The sequence below is a fragment of the Peromyscus eremicus genome, chromosome 11 (genome assembly GCF_949786415.1).
Source record: "Peromyscus eremicus chromosome 11, PerEre_H2_v1, whole genome shotgun sequence".
In the NCBI taxonomy this organism is placed as follows: domain Eukaryota; kingdom Metazoa; phylum Chordata; class Mammalia; order Rodentia; family Cricetidae; genus Peromyscus; species Peromyscus eremicus.
Window position 1 is genome coordinate 32,020,545 of NC_081427.1, and position 20,395 is coordinate 32,040,939.

The 20,395-nt window shown below is 40.7% G+C and overlaps 1 protein-coding gene across 1 annotated transcript in view; it reads right to left on the bottom strand.

Moving 5' to 3' along the window:
* Mroh2b (maestro heat like repeat family member 2B) overlaps positions 1–20,395 on the bottom strand; it is a 55,439-nt gene that overhangs the window by 26,971 nt on the left and 8,073 nt on the right. Inside the window, exons 7-21 of the mRNA XM_059276136.1 lie at positions 17,437–17,577; positions 17,012–17,104; positions 16,845–16,914; positions 15,317–15,430; positions 14,389–14,462; positions 12,990–13,112; positions 12,480–12,593; positions 11,097–11,253; positions 10,906–10,946; positions 10,128–10,269; positions 9,206–9,249; positions 7,067–7,174; positions 4,917–5,033; positions 2,382–2,489; positions 1,764–1,916 (exon numbers count right to left, since the gene is read on the bottom strand). Coding sequence (XP_059132119.1) covers positions 1,764–1,916; positions 2,382–2,489; positions 4,917–5,033; positions 7,067–7,174; positions 9,206–9,249; positions 10,128–10,269; positions 10,906–10,946; positions 11,097–11,253; positions 12,480–12,593; positions 12,990–13,112; positions 14,389–14,462; positions 15,317–15,430; positions 16,845–16,914; positions 17,012–17,104; positions 17,437–17,577 — 1,599 coding nt within the window. The remainder of the gene's footprint in view (positions 1–1,763; positions 1,917–2,381; positions 2,490–4,916; positions 5,034–7,066; positions 7,175–9,205; positions 9,250–10,127; positions 10,270–10,905; positions 10,947–11,096; positions 11,254–12,479; positions 12,594–12,989; positions 13,113–14,388; positions 14,463–15,316; positions 15,431–16,844; positions 16,915–17,011; positions 17,105–17,436; positions 17,578–20,395) is intronic.

Here is a 20,395-nt window from a genome sequence, read left to right on the forward strand (position 1 = left end):
TTGTCAGACAGGTTGTCGTTGAAATGAGAGCAATTATCAAGGATGGTGAGGCTGTACCTCACAGACTGCCTCACAGGAATGAGGTTGCTTCCCTTAAATGATGGTAGTGCTAACAATTTCCTCAGAACCTTTTACAGAACCAGAGCTAAGATAATGATCTATCTTGGTCTGACCAAGATTATGTGCTTTGTCATACCCTGACCCATTTTCTTTGGTTCCCTGTCCAGTAACACCTCACTTTCTGTGAGCCCCTGGAAGACAGATCTGAGATCACTGACCTCCACTTTATTTGTTCTTCCCAACATGGACACATTTCCCTAGAAGTCTAGAAATTTGAGGAACGTGTTAAACATCCAGATTTTGTCATCCATTCCTAAAAGTGGACTCACTGGTCAACTCTGTCTTTAACGGGCTCTTCTGGTGACTAAGGTGTGGGACTCACTACCCTACACACTTCTCCTGGAATATGCTTATATCTATAATTTTATGAACACCCTACAAAACAATTCTTATCACATATATATAGGAATTCGAGTCAAGGGCACTGTTATGGTCTGAATGTAGAATGTCCCCTGCAGGCTCAAGTTTTGTGCTCTGTCTCAGATAATGATACTATTTTGGGAGGTTCGGAAAACTTCAAGCTCAGGGGATAGCGCGTATCTTGGGCATGGATCTTTCTCCCTCCTCCTCCTTCTTGTGTGCCATGGAGAGAAACTCCTCCTCCTTCTTGTGTGCCATGGAGAGAAACTTCAGCATATACTCCTGCTACCATACTAGTCTACCCACGCTTGTGGGGGCCAAGCAACCATGGAGAGAACTCTCTGAAACTATGAGCCAGGTTAAGACTTCACTTCCTTAATTTATTTCTCTGTGGTAGTTTGTCCACAGCAATGCAAACTTCTGTCAGATCTCAACAGCAAGAGGGTCTGCAATGTAACGTAGAAGCAAATGTGGAAATAATCAGGGAGACCTCGCCACACCTGCTTTTGGATAAGAATCACTTGTAAACGTCCTAAGCCTACAGGTTTGCAGATTCGTTTTGTGACCTACCCAATCAATATCCCTGGAAATCTACTCTGTAAAGCTGAACTTTGAATTCAATCCCTCGGTGATTCTTACGGGGTCACCTTGACCATGGTCAGCAAAGCAGCTTTGAATTGACAATATGTGTAAAGTAGTTTGTGAGAGGAACAAAGAAAATGATCTGAGGGAAGAAATGATCAGATGATTTGCAGCTCAATTTGGTGGCTCTGAGGCTGGCTTCACATTCTTGGCGTGGAAAAGAGTCAAGAAGGTCAGGGGTGCCGGGGGGTGAATGCGGAGGAAGAAATGGTACAAAATGAGATGGATGGAATAGCTTGATAAATGACACATTTTATTCAACTTAAAAATAAATATATGGTGCTTACTATTTAATGTCACAAGTGACATATGAGAGGTGAAGTGGCTGACTCTCAGCTATACTTATAAGATTATTACAACAGGGAAGTGATAAGCCAGCTGCCCTTCAGTGGTGTGGGGTAATTATTTATATTCAAAGAAGGCTGAGATCACCATGGATACAAGTGGCCGGGGAAGGTATCTGGAAAGTTGCAGGACATGCACGGCCTAGAGCCTCAGGACAGAACTGACATTTGGCCTTACTCCATAGACTACTGTCTCTGATCATATGTGCTCATCTCTCTAACATGCTAGATCTTATTTATTGATGTTCATTTGGCGCCCCAGCCTGGAAATGGAAGCAGTCCTGCGACAGGTGTTACCTGAGAACACTGGTTATAGAGAAGCAGGATTTGAGCCATGATGTCTTGATCAAGCCTGACTAGAAGCTGCTGCTTGGGGGCATGGAGGGCCACAGACCCATAGATCAAGATGAGGTCTGTCTTGGTCAGGCTCTTTTTTCCAGAAAAAATACCCTTAAAGACAAGAAGAGGGAGATATAGATCATGTGAGGGAATTTACTTTCTCTCATAGTTTGTCTTAATCCCGTGGACCACCACAAGGGTTAAATAACCGGACTGGGATGATTGCAGTGATTCTAAAACTGGTATGTTCTTGCTTGTACAAATGTGAACAACCAGGACTGTGGTGGGGCCGTGAAGCTTCTGTTAATTAGTGTCCACCTCATCCCTCCTTCAGGGAAGTGAGGTAAATGTCACTGAAGCTGTGGTTCGACAAATGCAGACACATGTAGGCTTTCCTGGTCAGCGCTAGCATGTGAAAATGGAGTAGCCTTCTTACGTAGCTGGCCATCCTGCAGCACCAAAGCTCAGAATTGAGAGTGGTAAGAACAGTGCAGAACAGAGATGTTCACTGAAGAGTTAAACATTGCTTGCCTCTGAGGTAACTGTGGGCTTCAGAAAAAAAAAATATTCCTTTACCTTACATCGATTGATAAAAAACTTCTCCTTATCTTGGAATGTTTTAAGAACTTTTAGAACAATATCCAAGTGGTTCTCAGAGCAGTATCCTAAAATAGATGTTGTCCCCTAAAATCAGAAGGAGCAGATTTTGAGTATAACCATGCATTCAATAAATACTTATTGAGTATCTACCACTGTGTGACAGACATTTTTTGGTCATTGGAAGATACAAGGTTGAACAGAGCATCCCGAAACCTCCTTCCCCGTGGGGTACACAGCCAGATAATACTGCTGGCAGGCCACAGGGAACTGAGCAATACAGTATGCCAGAGTGTGACAAGCGCTGCCGACGTCAAAGCAGCGGCTGATGAAGACTGAGGAAATCTGTCATGTCAATAGGGTGGTTAGAGATTCCCGCACAGACACAGTCAGGTCAAGCAGAGGCAGCGCCCTGACTGTAGGGAAAGCATGAGTTGCTGGGATTCCTACAAGTTGCTGGAGAGTTCTAAACACAGAACAAATGCAAATGCGTGAAGCCACTGAAAAGAGCTGAGGGACTGATCTTAAAGGTCGGGGAACCCTGAGGTCTACAGCTGACCCCCAAGAGTTTGGATGCACGACTCATGTTGGTGTTTTTTACATTATTTTTTAAGTTTAACTTTTGTTCTCAATCAACAAATAAGAAGTGGTACAACAAATATTTAAGGGGTACAGTGTGGAGCTCTGATGCCTGCCTACACTGTGGGATATTCAAATGAGGCTGAATATCATATTTGTTGTCCTAAATACCTACAGTTGCTTATGAGTGTGTGTGTGTGTGTGTGTGTGTGGAAGGGGTGAGGGTAACATCTAAAACCCATTATTTTGGGGCATTATGAAAGGCCTAAAATACATTATAACCAGCAATGTTTGTTGGTAATTTTACACTGTTGAAATGGCCTCATATACGAGGTGATTTAATTCTTGAAGTCTGGTTGTCAAGACCTGGTTGTTTCCTGTTCTAATGATACAGCCCCTGCCCATAGTCTCCTTCCCATCTTGCTTTCTCAATATGGACGTCACCGTAAAATCTTCCTTATGATTCATACAAGAATCTTGTCATGGTTCTTTGATTACAGTTTATTTCATGCATACTGTCACATTTCATCTGGACACACAACACTACTGGGGTGCTGTGTTTAGTTTTGACACACAAGCCCCACCCCCGACAGTGGAAGGCACTTGACACACACACTCCTGCCAAATAGCCTGTGGCCCAGTGGCCTCAGTCAAAGCCCTAAGACAGAAATTTGTTTGAATCTTGTGGACTGTTTGTCTCATAATACTCCATGCTTTTTCTTGTCCAATTCATCTGTCATTCCAGCCTGACAAAACCCAGTCCCTGGACAAATAGATTTTCAGTTGACCCAGCGCTTGAGCTGCTGGAGAACATTTGAGAAAGCCAGGGGAGTTCCACCTTGGTGGGGCCCTCAAATCCATAGAACTGTCTCAAGACTTTTGTTTAGTTTTCTTCCCTCATTTCTTTCAAGTTGCAAGTTTAACCTCAAGTAGTCTGGTGTTACTCAAATGATATCATGTGTGTGAGATGCACAGAGAGAAAGGCATGGTCTCACTTACCAAGTCATGTGTGGGCACTCAACTCACCTACATGGCATTCCTAAGTGACTTGGATGTGTGGGAGTTCTCACTAACTTCAATGAAAGTAAACAAGTTAGCTGAGGAGCTCCGAGGAATGTCATATTTTGTCATAGTTGGTGAAACTCTAAGAGCTTGAGTTAGAATCTTAATGGATGCTTACACTGGGCCCAAAGTTCTTCTAAGTGTATAGCTCCATGAAAAGGGTCAATATGATGGGGAAGTCATGTTAGAAATATCACCCAGGGAGACTTGTGGTCACACACCCTGAGAAGGGGAGGACAGTGGTGCAGAGGCAGCTTCACACACCCAAAAAAGTTTAGTTGTTTCTCCTATTTACTGTGAGAGAAAGAAACTTAAACATCTTAGAATTTCTGGGGAGAGATGTAACAAGATAACGCTACAAGATTTTTTTTTTTTTTTAGCAGTTTCTATTAATGGGGGAGCCCTTTTCATTATTTTCAGTATAAACCTTTCCTTTTCTCCACAGTAGCACATGCTCTTCCAAGTAGGCTAAGCAGGGAGTAAATAAAAACATCTCTCTGTCTCTGTTAGGTTCGTGCTCATTACTCTTTCTAGATGACTGTTAAAGTCACTCTTGGCTTGAAAATTCAATCATCCTGACGGTCATTACCATACTCCAAGAAATCAGTGCTAAGGCATAAGACACATCATAGAGGTATTAAGCGAGAATGTTTGAAATTCATGTTGCAGTATTTTTACAGACTTGGCAGAAAAATAATAAGGTACTGACATTTAAACAGGGAAACTTTTTTTTTTTCTGGAAAGAAATCCTTTTGGACTTTTCTAAATGTACAAAGGAAGAATTCTAGTTAACAAGACAGCCAGGGTTGCCTCAAGTTCTGTGGAGAGGAATAACAGCTATCACCAGAAGAGGGGACTGACATGGGGTCTCACCTGTCTCTGGTCCCCCAGCTGGCTGGGAGTGACCAAGAACTCCTTGATCTGTGAGCTCACAAACTCTGTGTCTGGGCAGGATGCTAAGGTAGTTCCCAAGGCTTTCCAAAGAAATTTCTGGAAAACAAAAGATGAGCTGTAGGATTCTAAAAGTTTGGAAAATAAGATTGATGAAAAAGGGGAGGAGCTGAAGTAGTCATAAGGAAAAAAAAAACAATTTGGTCTTAACTTAAATTGCCTAATAGCTGTGTGCCTCACACATATTCTCTTTCTGAGAACGTGTTTCCTTCAGGCTTTCTCTCCACTGGTGTTCTTCTGCATGCCTTCAGAAAGTGTTCCTAACACTATTGTGACTTTCATTCTCTATCATAACCTCTTTTTGAAAATGTATACATGCATATAATATATCTTGGTCATATCCATTCCCTATTCCCTCCTTCCAGCTCCCCTTGGCCGTCTCTAACACATCTCCTTTCTTCTTCTCAACCCATTTTATCTAGTGCTGTCCATATGAACTTATGAATGGGGGTCATCCATTGAGGCATGGGAAAGCTAGTAGTGGCTTTCCCCAACCCTAACCAATGAAAAATGCCTCTCTCTCCTTTCCTCAGCAAATGTCTGACAGTAGCCCCCCAGCTAGGGATGGGGCTTCTGGATATCTCTCCCTTCCAGGCTGGAATTTTTACGTCTCTTTTATGCCCATGGCCAAGGAAGACCTTGTGTGTTGTTAACTTATGAGGTCAAGTTAGCTAGCCAGTTAGGAATAAGAGACTACATGGAATAGGAACAATCTGTCCCAACTAAGACCATGATGTACAAAGGAAGCTCTAGTATACAGTGAGAGTCTGCTTGAGAAGACTGAAAGCTGAACCCAACAAAGCCCAGTTCCAAGACAGTTGTCAAAGTGCAAGATTGTGGAGAAAATGAATGGCTGTTACGTCAAACTGTTAGATGTGGCTTGTTATGCAGCAAAAACTAACTGGGTACACATTTAATTAACTTATTTTCATTGTAAGGATTAAATTGTTCTGCCCCTCCAGGTATCGTAGCTCATGGCTGTTATCTGAGCACTCAGGAACCTCAGGAAGATTTCCATGAAGTTCCAGGTTTGCCTGAGCTACAGGGTAAAACACTGTTTGAAAAAAGCAAACTCCTCAAAATTGGTCTGCCTCTTTAGAAGGTTATTATCTTGGAGCAGTCTTGTAGGTTTGGAAACTGCTGGGTGAACGGTATGACTTCAGGTACACAGGGATTATTTGTGCAATGAGGAAAAGAAAGGCATTGCTTACATAGTCTTAACCTGCATCTCCAGGCTTTGTGGACCAGTCTGGAGAATTGGTACTTTGAACCAAATCAGAGTCAGTCAGGGAGAACTTGGAGAAGCATATGGAAGAACTGAAGTTAATAATGAATAATAATCATTTGGTATTAGAAATTGTAAAACTTAAGACATGTTTTTCTTGAATACTAAAATTTATAAATGATTTTTAACCTAATAATGACCATGGTCAAAGCTGCTTTTATACCCAGCACACATGTGATACTTAGGGACCTGCTTCTGCACCTGTTGAAACCCTTGAAATATATCAAACCATGAATATTCTGAGGATTCAGAGATTTAAACAGTTTTCCACAGGCAACATTAGGAGGACATAGCAGACCCTGGATTCAGATTCTATTTAGAATGGAACTCTGCAGGGTGGAGGGTTATGGGAATGACACAAGGGAACTCAAGAACTGCATTTTGAACAACCTCTTGCCTCCAGCTTTGCTTAATTTTAGTATTGTTTCTGACTGCTTGGCTTGTAACACTGGCATAATGGGAACCAAAGCACAAACTGACATTCAACCAGCTCAGCCATTTGTCTTCCTGTGTCCATTCTCTCTCCTCTAGAAGAGATCCCTGGATTGTAGCACAAACCTATTGCTCACCAATATTCCTTAAAGATAGGTGTGGTCTTATGAGCGTGGTAGGCTACATGTGAGAGAAGAGAAGAAGGAAATACTCAACACTCAGCAAGTGACCTAAGGGGAGACCTTTATCTAATCATTCTTTTCTCCTTTTGGATGCACTGAAGACAAGATAAAGCACGAGAAGCCATTTTGGGTCATCAGGTGGATGCCAAAGTCTTTTTTGTTGAAAAACCAACCTTTTCTATGGAGCTGTTGGAGTAACTGCCCATTTGCTGGCTGAAGTCCCGACTCAGTTGACTGGTCCAGGCTACGTCACTAATTTTCCATAAAGATTCCTTGAGCAACTGTTACAGGAAGTGAAAGTTACATGTGAGTTTGACTATTTAGTGGGTTTTCCTGGTACTTTTTTTTGACTTTCTGAAATCTATCTAATCTATCTATCTATCTATCTATCTATCTATCTATCTATAACTGGGACCATTCTTTTCTCATTAAGTAATTTATTATTTTGGAAACTTTCCCTTCATTTATTTTTAAAACTGATGTTCTGAATTCCTATTAAGACTAAAACACACATATGTAGAAATTACTTTATGCAAGTACCTTCCTTTCCTTTCTTAAACAAAAACTTACACAAAGATTAAAATAGAATATAATCAGAAACATAAATTGCAGTTAACATTTTTCAAGTTTTGGTAGATTTGGAAAAACCCCATTAGTCAATGTTTGTGTGGCTTATTGCCTACAAAATGTGAGAGAGAGCTTTCAAGTAGGGGATGGAATATCTTCAAGAACCGAACAGAGACACAGGTGCACTTCTGCTAACTTGCCCTCTTCCAAGTGGACCTTCCTGAACTTACCAGATGTTCCCAAACAGAATCATAGGGAAGACTCTTGAATCCTTGTATTGCCTCATGGAATGGTGTGTTAAAAAGAAGTTTTATCTTATAGGAGGACAAAAATCTGTTAGGATTTCTAGAACATATTATTTCTCTTACATTTCCTCCTCTTTAAGCTTAGAAAAGAACACTTACTGTCAAAGGCCCGTGAAAAGATTGTGTGCATTTTTGAAACTAGAGCTCAGCTAGTGGGCCTCTTAAGGAAAAGAAATGAAACAGTCTTGGAAGTTTGAGGGAAGAACATATGTTGCACGGCTTTGAAAAAAGATTAGTTACACACTCAAGCCTGGAAGAAGGAAGCGACCTGCTCTGGAGGCTTCCTGTTGGAAGAAAGAAATTCCCCATCGCAAACAGCTATTTTTAAAAGAATAGCTAGTGAATACAGGGCGAGGATTTTGAGACAGGAAGGAGGGTATAAAGGAAGCAGGGAACTGAAAACCAAGGACCAGCTGAGCAGGGCCACCGCTTTCAGATCTTCCAGTGCATTTATATCAAAAAAGAAACAAGTCTTTAAAACACGCCAGTTCTTCAGTCCCGCTCCTAGAAATGCTGATTTTTGAAGAAGCATTGAAAAAAGGCAGAGGAGGTACTGTGGGGAGACCATTGAAAACTGACACTTTTGTAATTTTTAAAACATGTTTATTTACTTGGTGGTGCGTGCGTGCGTGGAGGTATGAGGACAGTGTGTGGGAGTTGGTTCTCTTCTTCCACTGTAGGGGAGTGGAAATGGAACTCAAGTTGTCAGTCTTGGGAGCAAGCACCCTTATCTGCTGAGCCATTCTGCTAGCCCGAAAACTGCCATTCTTAATAAGTCATGGGAAATTCCTATGTGGACAGATGGTGATGGGAAACCTGCCTTACCAAAAGCTTCCTGCCCGTGAGCCCCTCCACTGCCCACGACTTCCTGAGATGAAATTCTTGTACACTCCTGCCTGCAACTTAATATCCTCCACAGCACTGTTTATGTTTAAAAGTCCAAGGAGTTGACTGGCTACAGAGGAGGTTGTTTTCTGGAGATAAGACACAGCATGGGCTGTAGAAACCGGGGTTGAGTGAGGATAGCAGAAAGCAGATAGAGAAGAAAGAGTTTCATTTTGGAGCATAGAAGTGGGATTTACATTAATCTCTGTTTTGTGAATGACAAAGGAATGAAGGGGGTAAAATTCTTGAAGAATCAAGAGTTAAGAGAGAGAAAAATAGTAAGTAAAATAGTGAAAGTTCTCTTTAACTCAGTCAACCTAAAGAACAAACATTAATGTTCCCGTTACGACCTAAAGAAGGTTTAAGAGATTGCTGTAACATGCTAGTCATCTTCCCAAGCCAAGATGCGCCCTCCTCTTTGGAATGCATTGTTTTGCTGTTACTTTAGTTGATAAGAGGGATAACTACCCGATTTTACCCTCCATCGTCAATAGTTCTTGAGGATTCACACTTACCTGGCTGCTCATTAGTAGTCAGTGCAGGACCTACCCTTACCTGCAGCAACATGGTTTCCCACAGCACAATGCTGGAATTATTTCCTAGAAATGAAAATAGACATAATAACTTCAGGTAAACAAAGATCAATTCTCCCTGACTCAACATCTAGTGGATGAGACAGTTCTACCTCAAAGGTTCTCTTTGTTCAGGATGACTGTTTTGAGAGGAAATTTAGTTGGCAACTTTAAACTTCTCATCAAATAGAGTATCTCTAATCTATGATAAAATCTACTTATTTTTGCTAACTTCAGAATTAGTAACCAAAATGATCACATTTCATAATGCATATTTTAACATGTTTTGGAAAGCTTTGGTGTGTGTGTGTGTGTGTGTGTGTGTGTGTGTGTGTGTGTGTGTGTGTGTACATGCACACATACTACCATACACAGGTGGAGGGAATAGGACAACTTTTATGCATTGTTTCTGTTCTATCATGCAGGTTCCAGAGACCAAACTCAGGCTGCCAGGGTGTGGTTGGTGGCAAGTGTCATTACCCACCAAGACATCAATCACCCAGGCCCTGTTTTTATTTTATCATGTAGCCCAGGCTGGCCTAAAACTTCACTATGTAGCTGAGAATGACCTTGAACAAGATTATTTCTACCTCTCGATTATTAGAGTCAAAGGTATACATCAGCAAGTAGCGCCTTTTTAGATCATAGCAAAGGAAAATGTTTCTACATAAGGGAAAAGATCAGAGCAAAAATGTAAGTTCCTGTACAGCTCCCACTCCAGCTCTAATCACCATGACCATTTGAGAACTAGAGGGTAAGAAGTCAAAGAAAACAAAGCAAACAAAACCTATCCAGCTCATTGTCTGAATTTGGCAGTTTTGCCTTATGGATTTATAGATAAACAGTACATTATTTCTTTGTGGTCTTGTCTCCTAGAATAAAGACCCAACCACACTCCCTCATACCTTCAAGAGGCCTCAGGAGCTCAGGCAAGCGTGTTTTCCACAGGTCTACCAGCTTAGGATGGATTATCTCAGGCACTATCTTCAGAAGGCCTATTGCGCTGACCCCACATAATTTCCCTATACTGGCCAGCATAGCTATGACCTAAAGGCGGAGGAGGAAATGAACATCAAGTAAGAATGTATTTAGCAGGCCTACCTGCCTTTGCCTTATCATGCTCTGTTAACAAAGAACACAAGTCTCTTTATACTTATTCAAGGGCAAAGGTAATATTTAGACTACCCTTTCATTTTTTTTTTTTTTTGCCCTGAGGATAAAGCTTAAAAATATGGAAACAAGGAACAGGAAAATTAATGGAAAAAAATCAACACTTGGATATACTTATTTATTAAATAAGGACATGCAGAATATTGTCTGCTTAAGTGATATATAGGTGGCCAGATAGGGAGAAGAGAAATATATACTGTAGGTGTGAGATTTATTTGATGGTACTTATGGATGAGATTCAGTACACATTTGTTTTAATTTTAATTAGGGGAGCTCATCTTGGATCTGAACATTATTTTTAAATAATTAAATTTTAATAAGAGTTTCAGAGTGAGAAGATAATTTTATCAGTAATAATTTTCATGAATGCCACAAGCAGTGCGGAACATTCATCATTGCATTTTTAGTATTTCTTTTAGAGTGTTTTGCCAATTCTTCTCAGAATTTTATTTTAACTGGAACTGTCCATATTATCAGCTTAAATTTATCTTACATTGATTCTTTGTAACTCACCAGAAGTCGGGCCAGTAGCTGCTGTGGTGAAGGGAGTTTCACTAGAAAGAGAAAGCAATTTTCGTCATCACCACAGGGGGCCAGGAAAAGTTGTATCGGGGTTGGGTGTGAGCTCAAAGTGTGGCTGGTAGCCATTGTGAAATGAGTCTCTCAGAAAAGAAACGTTTTGTTTTACTCATGGATGTACGAACCAGCTCCCGTAGAGATGACAAGTGCTGTTGACTCCTGGATGTCACGCTTCTTCTTCTCTTCTGCCATAACCAGAATTCTGATGATGTTGAACAGGTAGTCCAGCGTGCCTGTGTATTCTTCGGGTACCACAAAAGTCAGGATTCGTGGCCATAACACCTGTAGAAAGCATAGAAAGCATAGTCACTTATTTTTCCCTCTCTGTTTTAGAAACTTGTCTCTCGTGTGTTATTATTTCAATCTTCAGGTCAAGTCAAAGAGAAATCAAGAAATAAAATGTCTGCACATTCATGTTTGAGTGCTAGTTGTAGTGAGTGTGGGTAGGTGTTTCTCCCTGGAGTTGCATCTTAACTGTGGAGCAAGGAAATTCTTCATTTTGAGCAATGGCTGCAACCACCATGGGTAATCCTGCCTCTCTGGGCTCCCTTGACAACGCCAGGGTTCTTCTTGTCAAAGCGGCAACTGAAATCACCCCACATATTTCCACAAACTCTAATGTTGAAGTGAGTCTGGCCCTAGCGAGGATGAAGTTGAGAGAATGATTGGGCTGCTGTTATTCCTTGTGCTCAGCGGTTCCTCTGCCACTCTCCCTAGTTCTGAACCTTCTCTCTATTCAGCCTTTAATTAACATTTTCATAGTTCATCAACCACAAGGCAAAAAGTCTGATATGCCAGATTCTGTGAAGTTTAGGCTCCCTTACAAGTTCTAGCATGTTATTTTTTCTGTTTTACTGACTCCTTGATGAGAAGGTTTCAAACTTTAGTGTGCACCAAAAATATTGGCACTTTTTCAGTTGTAGACTCTGATATGCTGATTCATTAGGTTTGGGATGTAGCTTCAAAATATGCTTTTGAAGCAAATATTCCAAATAACTCGCGACTACATACTAGCCTCAGATCCACCACAACTGGAGGAAGAGGGCCTATTGATTGTCTCCTTGTTCTGCCAAGGATTTTGAGCCATTAAAACCTATTCTCAGATGATTTTTTCTCAAGAAAAATAGTTTCTCAGGAGCCTGTCTTTGAAGTCCAGATTAACTTGGTTTCCAACGTGCTCTGAGCTTGGGTACATTAAAACTACTCTCTCTGCTTTGTAATATTCTAGATATGTTAGGATAAGATGAGAAGAAATATGTTAGAGATCTTATGAACTACATTGTGCTATCTACACATAAGAAACTCATACCCATTGCCTTAATTATAAAGTTTATCTTGTTTTGAGAAACTTCTCTGTGCTGTGTGCTGAGCATCAAATTGTATTCTTACAAACAGAATATCAAACTAGCTAAGGACACACCTTGTGCGAACTCAAGTCTTTACCCAGAAGTGAGCAGCGACCTAAAGAGGTGATCACAGTAACTTCAGTGGTAATGAGAGTCCCTTACCTGGGGCATCCCAATCACCAATGGGTCCAGAGATTTTAAGACCTCCAGGCTTGTTTCTTGAATAGATCTCTCTTCTTCTTCGTCATCTTGGGAGTTAGATTTCACTGGTTTCTCCTTTAATAAAGGTTAAACAACTTCCTTTAACCTTCCTTTGGAGTGTTTTCAGACTCTGGGGCAGAAGATTCAACCAAAGGGCTCAGGGGGCCCAGCGATCTTGATCCCTAACATCAATCAAGTCCCCGCCTGAAAGTGACCCTTGGGGAATGACTAAAACACAAACGCTAGGTTCCTTCCTCAGAGAAAACTGACTTAACCTCCTGCGTGTTCACTTTGAGCCAGAAATGGCATTAGTGAAGGGGAAAGGGACCAGAGAGAACCAGGGGCTTAGAGAAATAATAAAGAAAAGTGATAGGACCAAGGTTATGTTTGGGAACCGTAAGTTTCTTTGAGCTCCATTGAGTCAACTGTACTTGAAGGAGGACAATAATCCAAATTGTAGTGTGCTCATACCAGGTTCCTGTTGGACATGGCAAACTGGGAGAAGATATAATTGATCAAGGGCCATCCTTCTCGAGCTTCAATGTAGCCCTTTTCACACATGGTTTGGATGAGAAGAAGGGTAGACTTCCTTACCTGGAGGAAGAGTAATAAACTGGAAATGTTTTCTGCTTCACAGAAAGGAGCTGACCTTCCAATTTCCTGTCATGAACCATCCAAAGGTTGGAACTTAAAAAAAATACGTTTTCACACCACTATGACTTAACCCAGAATCTCTTAGAAGAATTTGTTTTCTTCATAAGGCTTCCATAAAGGATTGGCTCCAAAGTATTGTTTCATATACAAATTAAAATAATTGTCAATTTTTTTCTTATAACTTTTCTAACATGAAAAACTTGAATACCAGGACACAGGAAACATCAGGCAGTCTTCTGCCTATAGGACTTCTTCTTGATGGTGTTAGGTTGACAAACAGAATATCCATGCTGAGAAAAAGACTCATGGCTTTTTCATGAAGGGGGAAGAAAATGCATTATCTTCTTTAAAAAAGTTATTGATTTTTTGAGATTATAACACAATTATATCATTTTCCCATTCTCTTTCCTCCCTCCAAACCCTCTCATATATCTTCTCTTGCTCTTTTTCATACTCACGGCCTCCTTTTTTTCATTAATTGTTGCTACACACATGTACACACACATATACATTTACTAAATATGTATGTATAACCTGCTCTATTTGTATGCTACTTGTTTGCATTTATTATTGGATAAGCAGTTGTTGTGCTCTTCCCCAGGGAAGACTATTTCTCTGTCCTCAGTAATCCTTAGCTGCTGTAGTTCTTTGTGTAGGGTTGAGGTCTCATGAGCTTCCCTCTATGACTAGCCTGTCTATTGTTCTTGTTCAGCTCATGTTTTTTCTTAAACATTTCTATTTATTTATTTATTTATTTATTTATTTATTTATTTATTTATGTGTGTGTGTGTGTGTGTGTGTGTGTGTGTGTGTGCATGCTACAGCACATTTGTGGAGGTAAAAAGACAACTTGCTGGAATGGGTCTTTCTTTCCTCTACATGGATCCCCAGGATTAATTCCCAGGTTGTCATACTTAGCAGCAGGTGCGTTTTCTCACTGAGCTATCTCTTTGGCCCACATCTTTAAAAAAATCTATTTGAAGAACATTGCAGTGTTGGGATGGGCAAAAGTCTTTTGTTCTACTAGGAAGCCTTAGAACTGTATGTAAATTAGGATGTAATTTGTCTTTGGGGGTTGAATTCTTTGAAGAATGTCATTGATCACATTGAGCAATTTGTAAAGAAGTTTCACACTAGAACCTCAAAGAACCAGAATAATTCCAATCATTCCCAAAGCCACCACCAATCCAATAAAAGTACCTATTAACTCTCTTACTTTTACATTGAGGTCACTCATGACAACTTTGACTGATTTTTCAATTGAAGTTGTGTGATTCCTAAACCTGGGCTCTGAAAGATAAAAAGAGAAACTGAGGTCAGACCTAGTAGGAACGCAGTATGATCTAGACTTGGTGAAAACCCATTAGAATTAAGTCACAAATTGGAAGATTCTGGTTGTTAACATTATATGCTATTCATTTCCCTTCCTATCTGTCTTCTTTTCTGATCATTAACCACAACAATTTCTCTTTTGGTTTTCTGTTATACCTGTTTCTTCCATCACAGATTAAGTTCCAGCATGTATTCAATACACTATGGCCAGTGTGTTAGCTGTGAAATTCATAAGACTACTTGGTATTGTTATCAGCTGAGTCTTCAACAACTAGGTTTTTAAAACTACCATGTTATGAAAAAATGAATTCTTGTATTTTACTGAATTCATTATATCAACCATTTTATAGTGTATGATTATTTTTAACTATACTAAAAAAGAAAAAATATAGTGGAAAATCAGAATTAAAGATGTTATTGATAGACATGCTCACTATTATAAAAATATAATTTTTGGAAGTCATGAGATATAGCAATTTATTATATTCTACCTTGTTTTTAATGTAGAGAATTCTATATCCCTTTACTATTTACGATTAAGCCACTTCACTAAATTGCTGTATCTTCCAAATTTTAAATTTAGTTCCTCAAGTTTCTTTCTTCCTCAATGAAATGCATTTGTAAATTTCACAAAAGAAGAGAAGTAACTGAAAATGCCCGCTTCAATGGGTGAGACCACAGAAGAGCCAGAAGACAGTTTCATTTTTAGGGGACCTTGCACGGAACACGTAGCACAGGATTTGGGGACCGTGGGCCCCTGTTACCGTCTTGCTGATAACTTGAACTGTCCTGGCTTCATCTCTACTACTCACCCTCAGCATTGATAGTCGATCTCAACAAAGTTAAAATTCCTGTTCGAACAGCCTCGTTGGCACTTCTTATTTGTTCATCAAAAAACTCCAGCAGGTCTGCAGGATTGGCATGAGCTGCAGGTTTAGAAATACCAAGTTTGTGAGCATGCCTCCGACGAATTCGTATTAGCATATATTAATTATACATTATGTTGGTTTGATATGTGCATGTAGCCTATACAAGAACTAATTTTCTGCTTAGGTAAGGTACTTGTGAATGGCAAGACAGGAATTTCTTCGTGAGGTTTGTCAAGGCCGCGCTGTGGTTGGTTCTGTGACTTCCAGGCTTCTGTAGTAATCAGAATCAGTTAAGCAGTTTGTTCTCTAGAAAGTCGCAGGACCTGGGTTACTCTGCTTGTACCTGTGACTTTGGTCTCATGTGGAAGTTAGGGATGTTGGCAGAGACAGTCTAGAGATGGCTCGTAGAATGGGTCCTAATTCAAAGGAACTAGTGGCCCTTATAAGAAAAGGATACAAGGTATATGAAGAAGCATGATGAGAATACTGAAGATGGAGCCAGAGCCTGGACTAATGTCTCATCAGCCTAGAAACTGGAGGGCTACAGGACAGAGCAATACAATGACTGACTAGAGGGATGGCTATCAGAGTAAAGTGAATTAGTGGATTCGGCTGGCTGGGAAGGAGAATGTACATCATCAGAGGAGTTAGGAGAGAATAGAGAGCACTCAACACTCATCTAGAGGACCTTGGCTTGATTCCCAGCACTCACATGATGCCTCTAAAGCATCTTAACTCCAGTTCCACGTGATTCAGTGCTCTCTTCTGGTCTCCAAGGGCACTGCACACACAGCGAATAGACATACACACAAGCAAAACACCCATAAATGTAAAAAAAAGGTTAAAAATACTTAGAAACCATAAAGATATGCAATGAGGTGGGAGAGATGACCTGAGGGAGGTGCTTTCAGAGGAACCCAAAGGCTGTTTTCAACTGTGGTTTTATACACTGATCCAGGGACCTTGGCATCTGCTTTGTAATCTGTGCCAGGCATTTACCAGGTGACAGAAAGGAGACCTAAGTAAGGTGTTGCAAACATAAGATGAACAGAAAGAAAAGGAGAAAAAAGAGGAGAGAGAATTTTTTTTACTAAAGTGCTTGGAATCAAAGGAATGACCGAGAATGAAACCAACCAACCCACCATGACGTCAGACTTGACAGTGTCTGAGTATCTTATAGCAATTTCCTATCTTTAGGGTGAGAAATTCATGCTGGTTTCCTAGAAAATCCTCTGGCTGGTAGCAGATAATTCTCTCTACCTGGAACCTCCTGGTCCCAGGGCAGCCTGACATGACTGGTCCCCCAACCCATGCCGCTCATCCTGTGTTCTTGAGAGTAGAAGGGCAGGCAGAGGATGCTGTGAGCGTTGGGAACATTCTGTATGTGTGGAAGCAATCCCACTGACAGCACACTCTACCATCTTTGTCATTTTGAGGTATTTTTATGAACACTCCGGATGCTGGGTCATACCTAGAACGAGGAAACAGCTTGAAGCTTCAATTTTGTTTTCCTTTATCGGAGGCTCTGGTACTCTGCAGAACTGAATAGAAAGGAGCAACAATCGGGCGTAGACAGGAGTTAAAAGTAGAGAAATAGTTCAGGTTGAACAAGCAGGCTTGACAGCACGGACTTCCTACCTGATGGAGCAAACTGGAGAGGATGGATCTCCTCAGGTTCATGGGAAGGGCAATGTCATAGAGGACTGTTGCGGTCAGTATCTGTTTTAGACTCTAAAACGGAAGCACTTGTGGGTTAGACGGATGATGCCAGAGAAGCAGCCGCACAAGAGATAAAGGCCAATGACTACATTTGGTGAGAAGAACACACCCGACCTCACTGCCCTTACAAGTTTTCTTAGTGATTCTGATCTCATCAGCTTGGAGTGACAGTTCTTTGGTCCCCTTTGGAGTTTCCATCAACAGTTGTGACAAGCTCTGTATGTCTGTTGTGTCCCCAAAAGTATTTAAGTGGAGCTACTTACTGAACAGGTGTTTGAGCTCCCCCAGTGTCCTTGAGACTTAGTGTCCTCACAAAGGTTGCACGTGGAGCCTTTTCCTCTCACCTGTGTGATGTAGAAATCACTCTCCTTGTCTTTATACTGGGTCAGGAGCCAGGGTATTTGGCTCAGGGCATATTCACGAAAGTCTTCCCGATGCAGCAGCAGGCTGATGGTGGGGCCATGGATCTTGACAATGGCGAAAGTCTGTAAAGGCAATAAACAAAGGTCATTGTCGACACTGTGCCGTGCTTTGTGTATAGATTTCAGTGCACCGAGTGCCTTGGGGACTCCATAAACCCAAAAATCTCCTTTAGGGAAAAAACTCCTTCAGGGAAAAAAAAAAACCACCTTTAGAAATGAAGCAGTTCTATTTTTTTTTTTTTTGAAAATGCACAGGTAAAGAGTGCTACATGAACAACATGACCCTCTATTGTAGAACAGTTTCTTCCAGATTAAAACCTTCCACTTTGGAGGGAAGTTGCTAAGACTCAAGATGTGAAGTGTAAAGCAACAGGATGTTTTAAGGGGAGATGAAATATTCCTTCCAGCAGGGAAGTTTGTTTCTAGTGACAGAACACTTCACTATCTGAGGTTACAACCTTTTATTTTGCAGGGAAGCTCCTCAAGGCACAAGTTGTTTAGAGGGAGGTGAAACAGTAGGATGATCCAACAGGAAGCAAAACATTCCATTCTGCAGGGATGCTCATTAAGCTCAGGAAGCAAAGAACTCAGTGTTTTCAGGAAGTTCCTGAAACTGACAAGATTCTCTAGATCTCCCACTCCCCAGGAATATATAAGCAGTAAGGTTGGCTGAGAGACACTCTCAGACAAACTCAACTGCCCAAAAGAAACAGAAACCAGCTGGGCTGCTTGGAAGAGGCTCAGATCAACCGAACTACCTGGAAAGGACACCCTTCAACCCAGAAGAGCCTCCTGAAGGTTGGGTAGCACACTATAAGTTTCTAGCTTCCATGAACTGTCACCCATGCTGGGATGGTCTTTGGATACAGCTGTCTTGAAGGAGTCATTTTTGCTCCTGAAATGAACCACTATGTCCTGTAATTAACACCAGTAAAACCCAGTGCTTCGGCAAGTTGGACTTTGGTGATACTTTGATCTGCTCTCAGTCCCCTGTCTTCAATATCTTCTCAGCTGAGTCCATGTTTGTTCATATGTTCCCAAGAGGAGTGTCACACAATATTCCATATTACTTTGACACTTTCTCCTCACACCATTTTCCCTACAATATTTTACTTACTTTCCTCCTTTTCTTAAAGTTTTAGACATTCTGTTCTAAATTTCCTACCTCCACTTCTTACCTCCCACCCTTCCCAGAAGTCCACTGTAGTCCAGCTCTCATTTGACACTGGAAATGAGCAACTCCCAGAGCATAATATATGACAAATATTGACGATAAAATCTAGGTATCACCACCGTATTTTTCCTAAAAAATTAATTTTTAAGTAAAAATTAACAGTTTAGTGAATACTTTGACAGCCTACTTTCTATAGGGCATATGTATGTTTGTTTACAACAAACCATATAAAATGTAGTTGCTCATAGCAACACCATTTATTTCACTTGAGAGTGGTTCTTCTTATGCACACTTCTGTGACCTGCATACTTTCCAAGACTTTTCTTGCTTGAGTTCTGTGGTAATGGATGGTAGATCTTTACTTGCTATTTTGAAATTTCTTTCTTAGTTTCTGTAATTTCATCCTCCTTTTTCTTCTTTCTTCAGAAGTCTTTCTCCATCTTCTGTCATGAGTTATTTCTTTGTGTTTTCCCAGAACTTATTTTTGCCACCTTCAGCTCCTCCTGCTGGTCTTGGATAACATTATCTAATATCATTCAGTTCTTCCTTAAATAATGATGGCACTCAAACATATGTAGGTAGTTTTTGGTTTTCTTCTTATTTATGAGCCTGAATATATCTAAGCCTACTAACACATCATAGGCATTCAAGTCAAGATGTCTGCATTAAACCCATTAAACACACTTTCTCAAACTTGTTATTCTTCCTCATTCCCTTATTTTATTTTATGACACCAAGATCACTTACATCAGAAATCTGGGGCTTACAGCAAGGGCCTCCATTTCCTCCACTGTAAGCATCCAGTCCATAGGAAACCATGTTGATTCTGTTCATCAGCCTCTACCTCCTCTGATCAGATTGACTGACACCGTGATAACTGATTACATCACTTATGACCTGGAATAGCTTTATAGCTTTCTGATCATTTTGCCTCTGTTTATCCCTATTGAAGTTTGAATTATCCTCCATGGATTTATGTATTTATACATTCAGTCTCTACCTGGTGGTACTGTTCTAGAAGGCTGTATAATGAAATCATGAAATGAAGCCATACTGGAGGAAATGGCTCACAAAGGGTGGGTTTTATAGCATAGCCCCATTTCCTGTTTGTTTGTTTCTGCTTCCTGTCTCACCAAGGTGTGATGTGAAGAATCCCAGCTGCACACACACAAAATCTTGCCACTTTTGGAGCTGCCTACAGCCATACTTTCCCTTTGTGGTTGGATTGTGTCTTCTCAACTAAGATAAAATAAACCTTTCCTTCCCTAAGTTGCTTTTTATCAGCAACAAAAGAATCTAGAACATCTCGCTGGTGTATCTTTAAAACTGATATCAGAATAATTTTCCTAATATTCAAATCCTTCTTCTTGAGAATGTTTCAAAGATCTCATTCTTTAAAAAAAAAAAAGTCCCAGATCTTGTGCAACATTTATGTCTCTTCATTACATGACCGAGATGACTTTCTGGTTTCATTCGTTCCTGCCCTTGGTCTAGTGTTCCCCTTCTTCCTCCTGAAGCATGCTGTTACCCCATCTCCAGCCTGCTCTGCAGTGGGTTTGATTCTGTTGTGAGATATAAGGCTCAGTTCCAATGCTACAGCCTTAGCACAGCTCACCAGGGAGTGAAGTGAGCCCTACTACGTGGTTTAACTTTTTAGTCACTTGCCTGGCTCTTCCTGTGGGAAGCAATGTGTATAGCCATGAAATG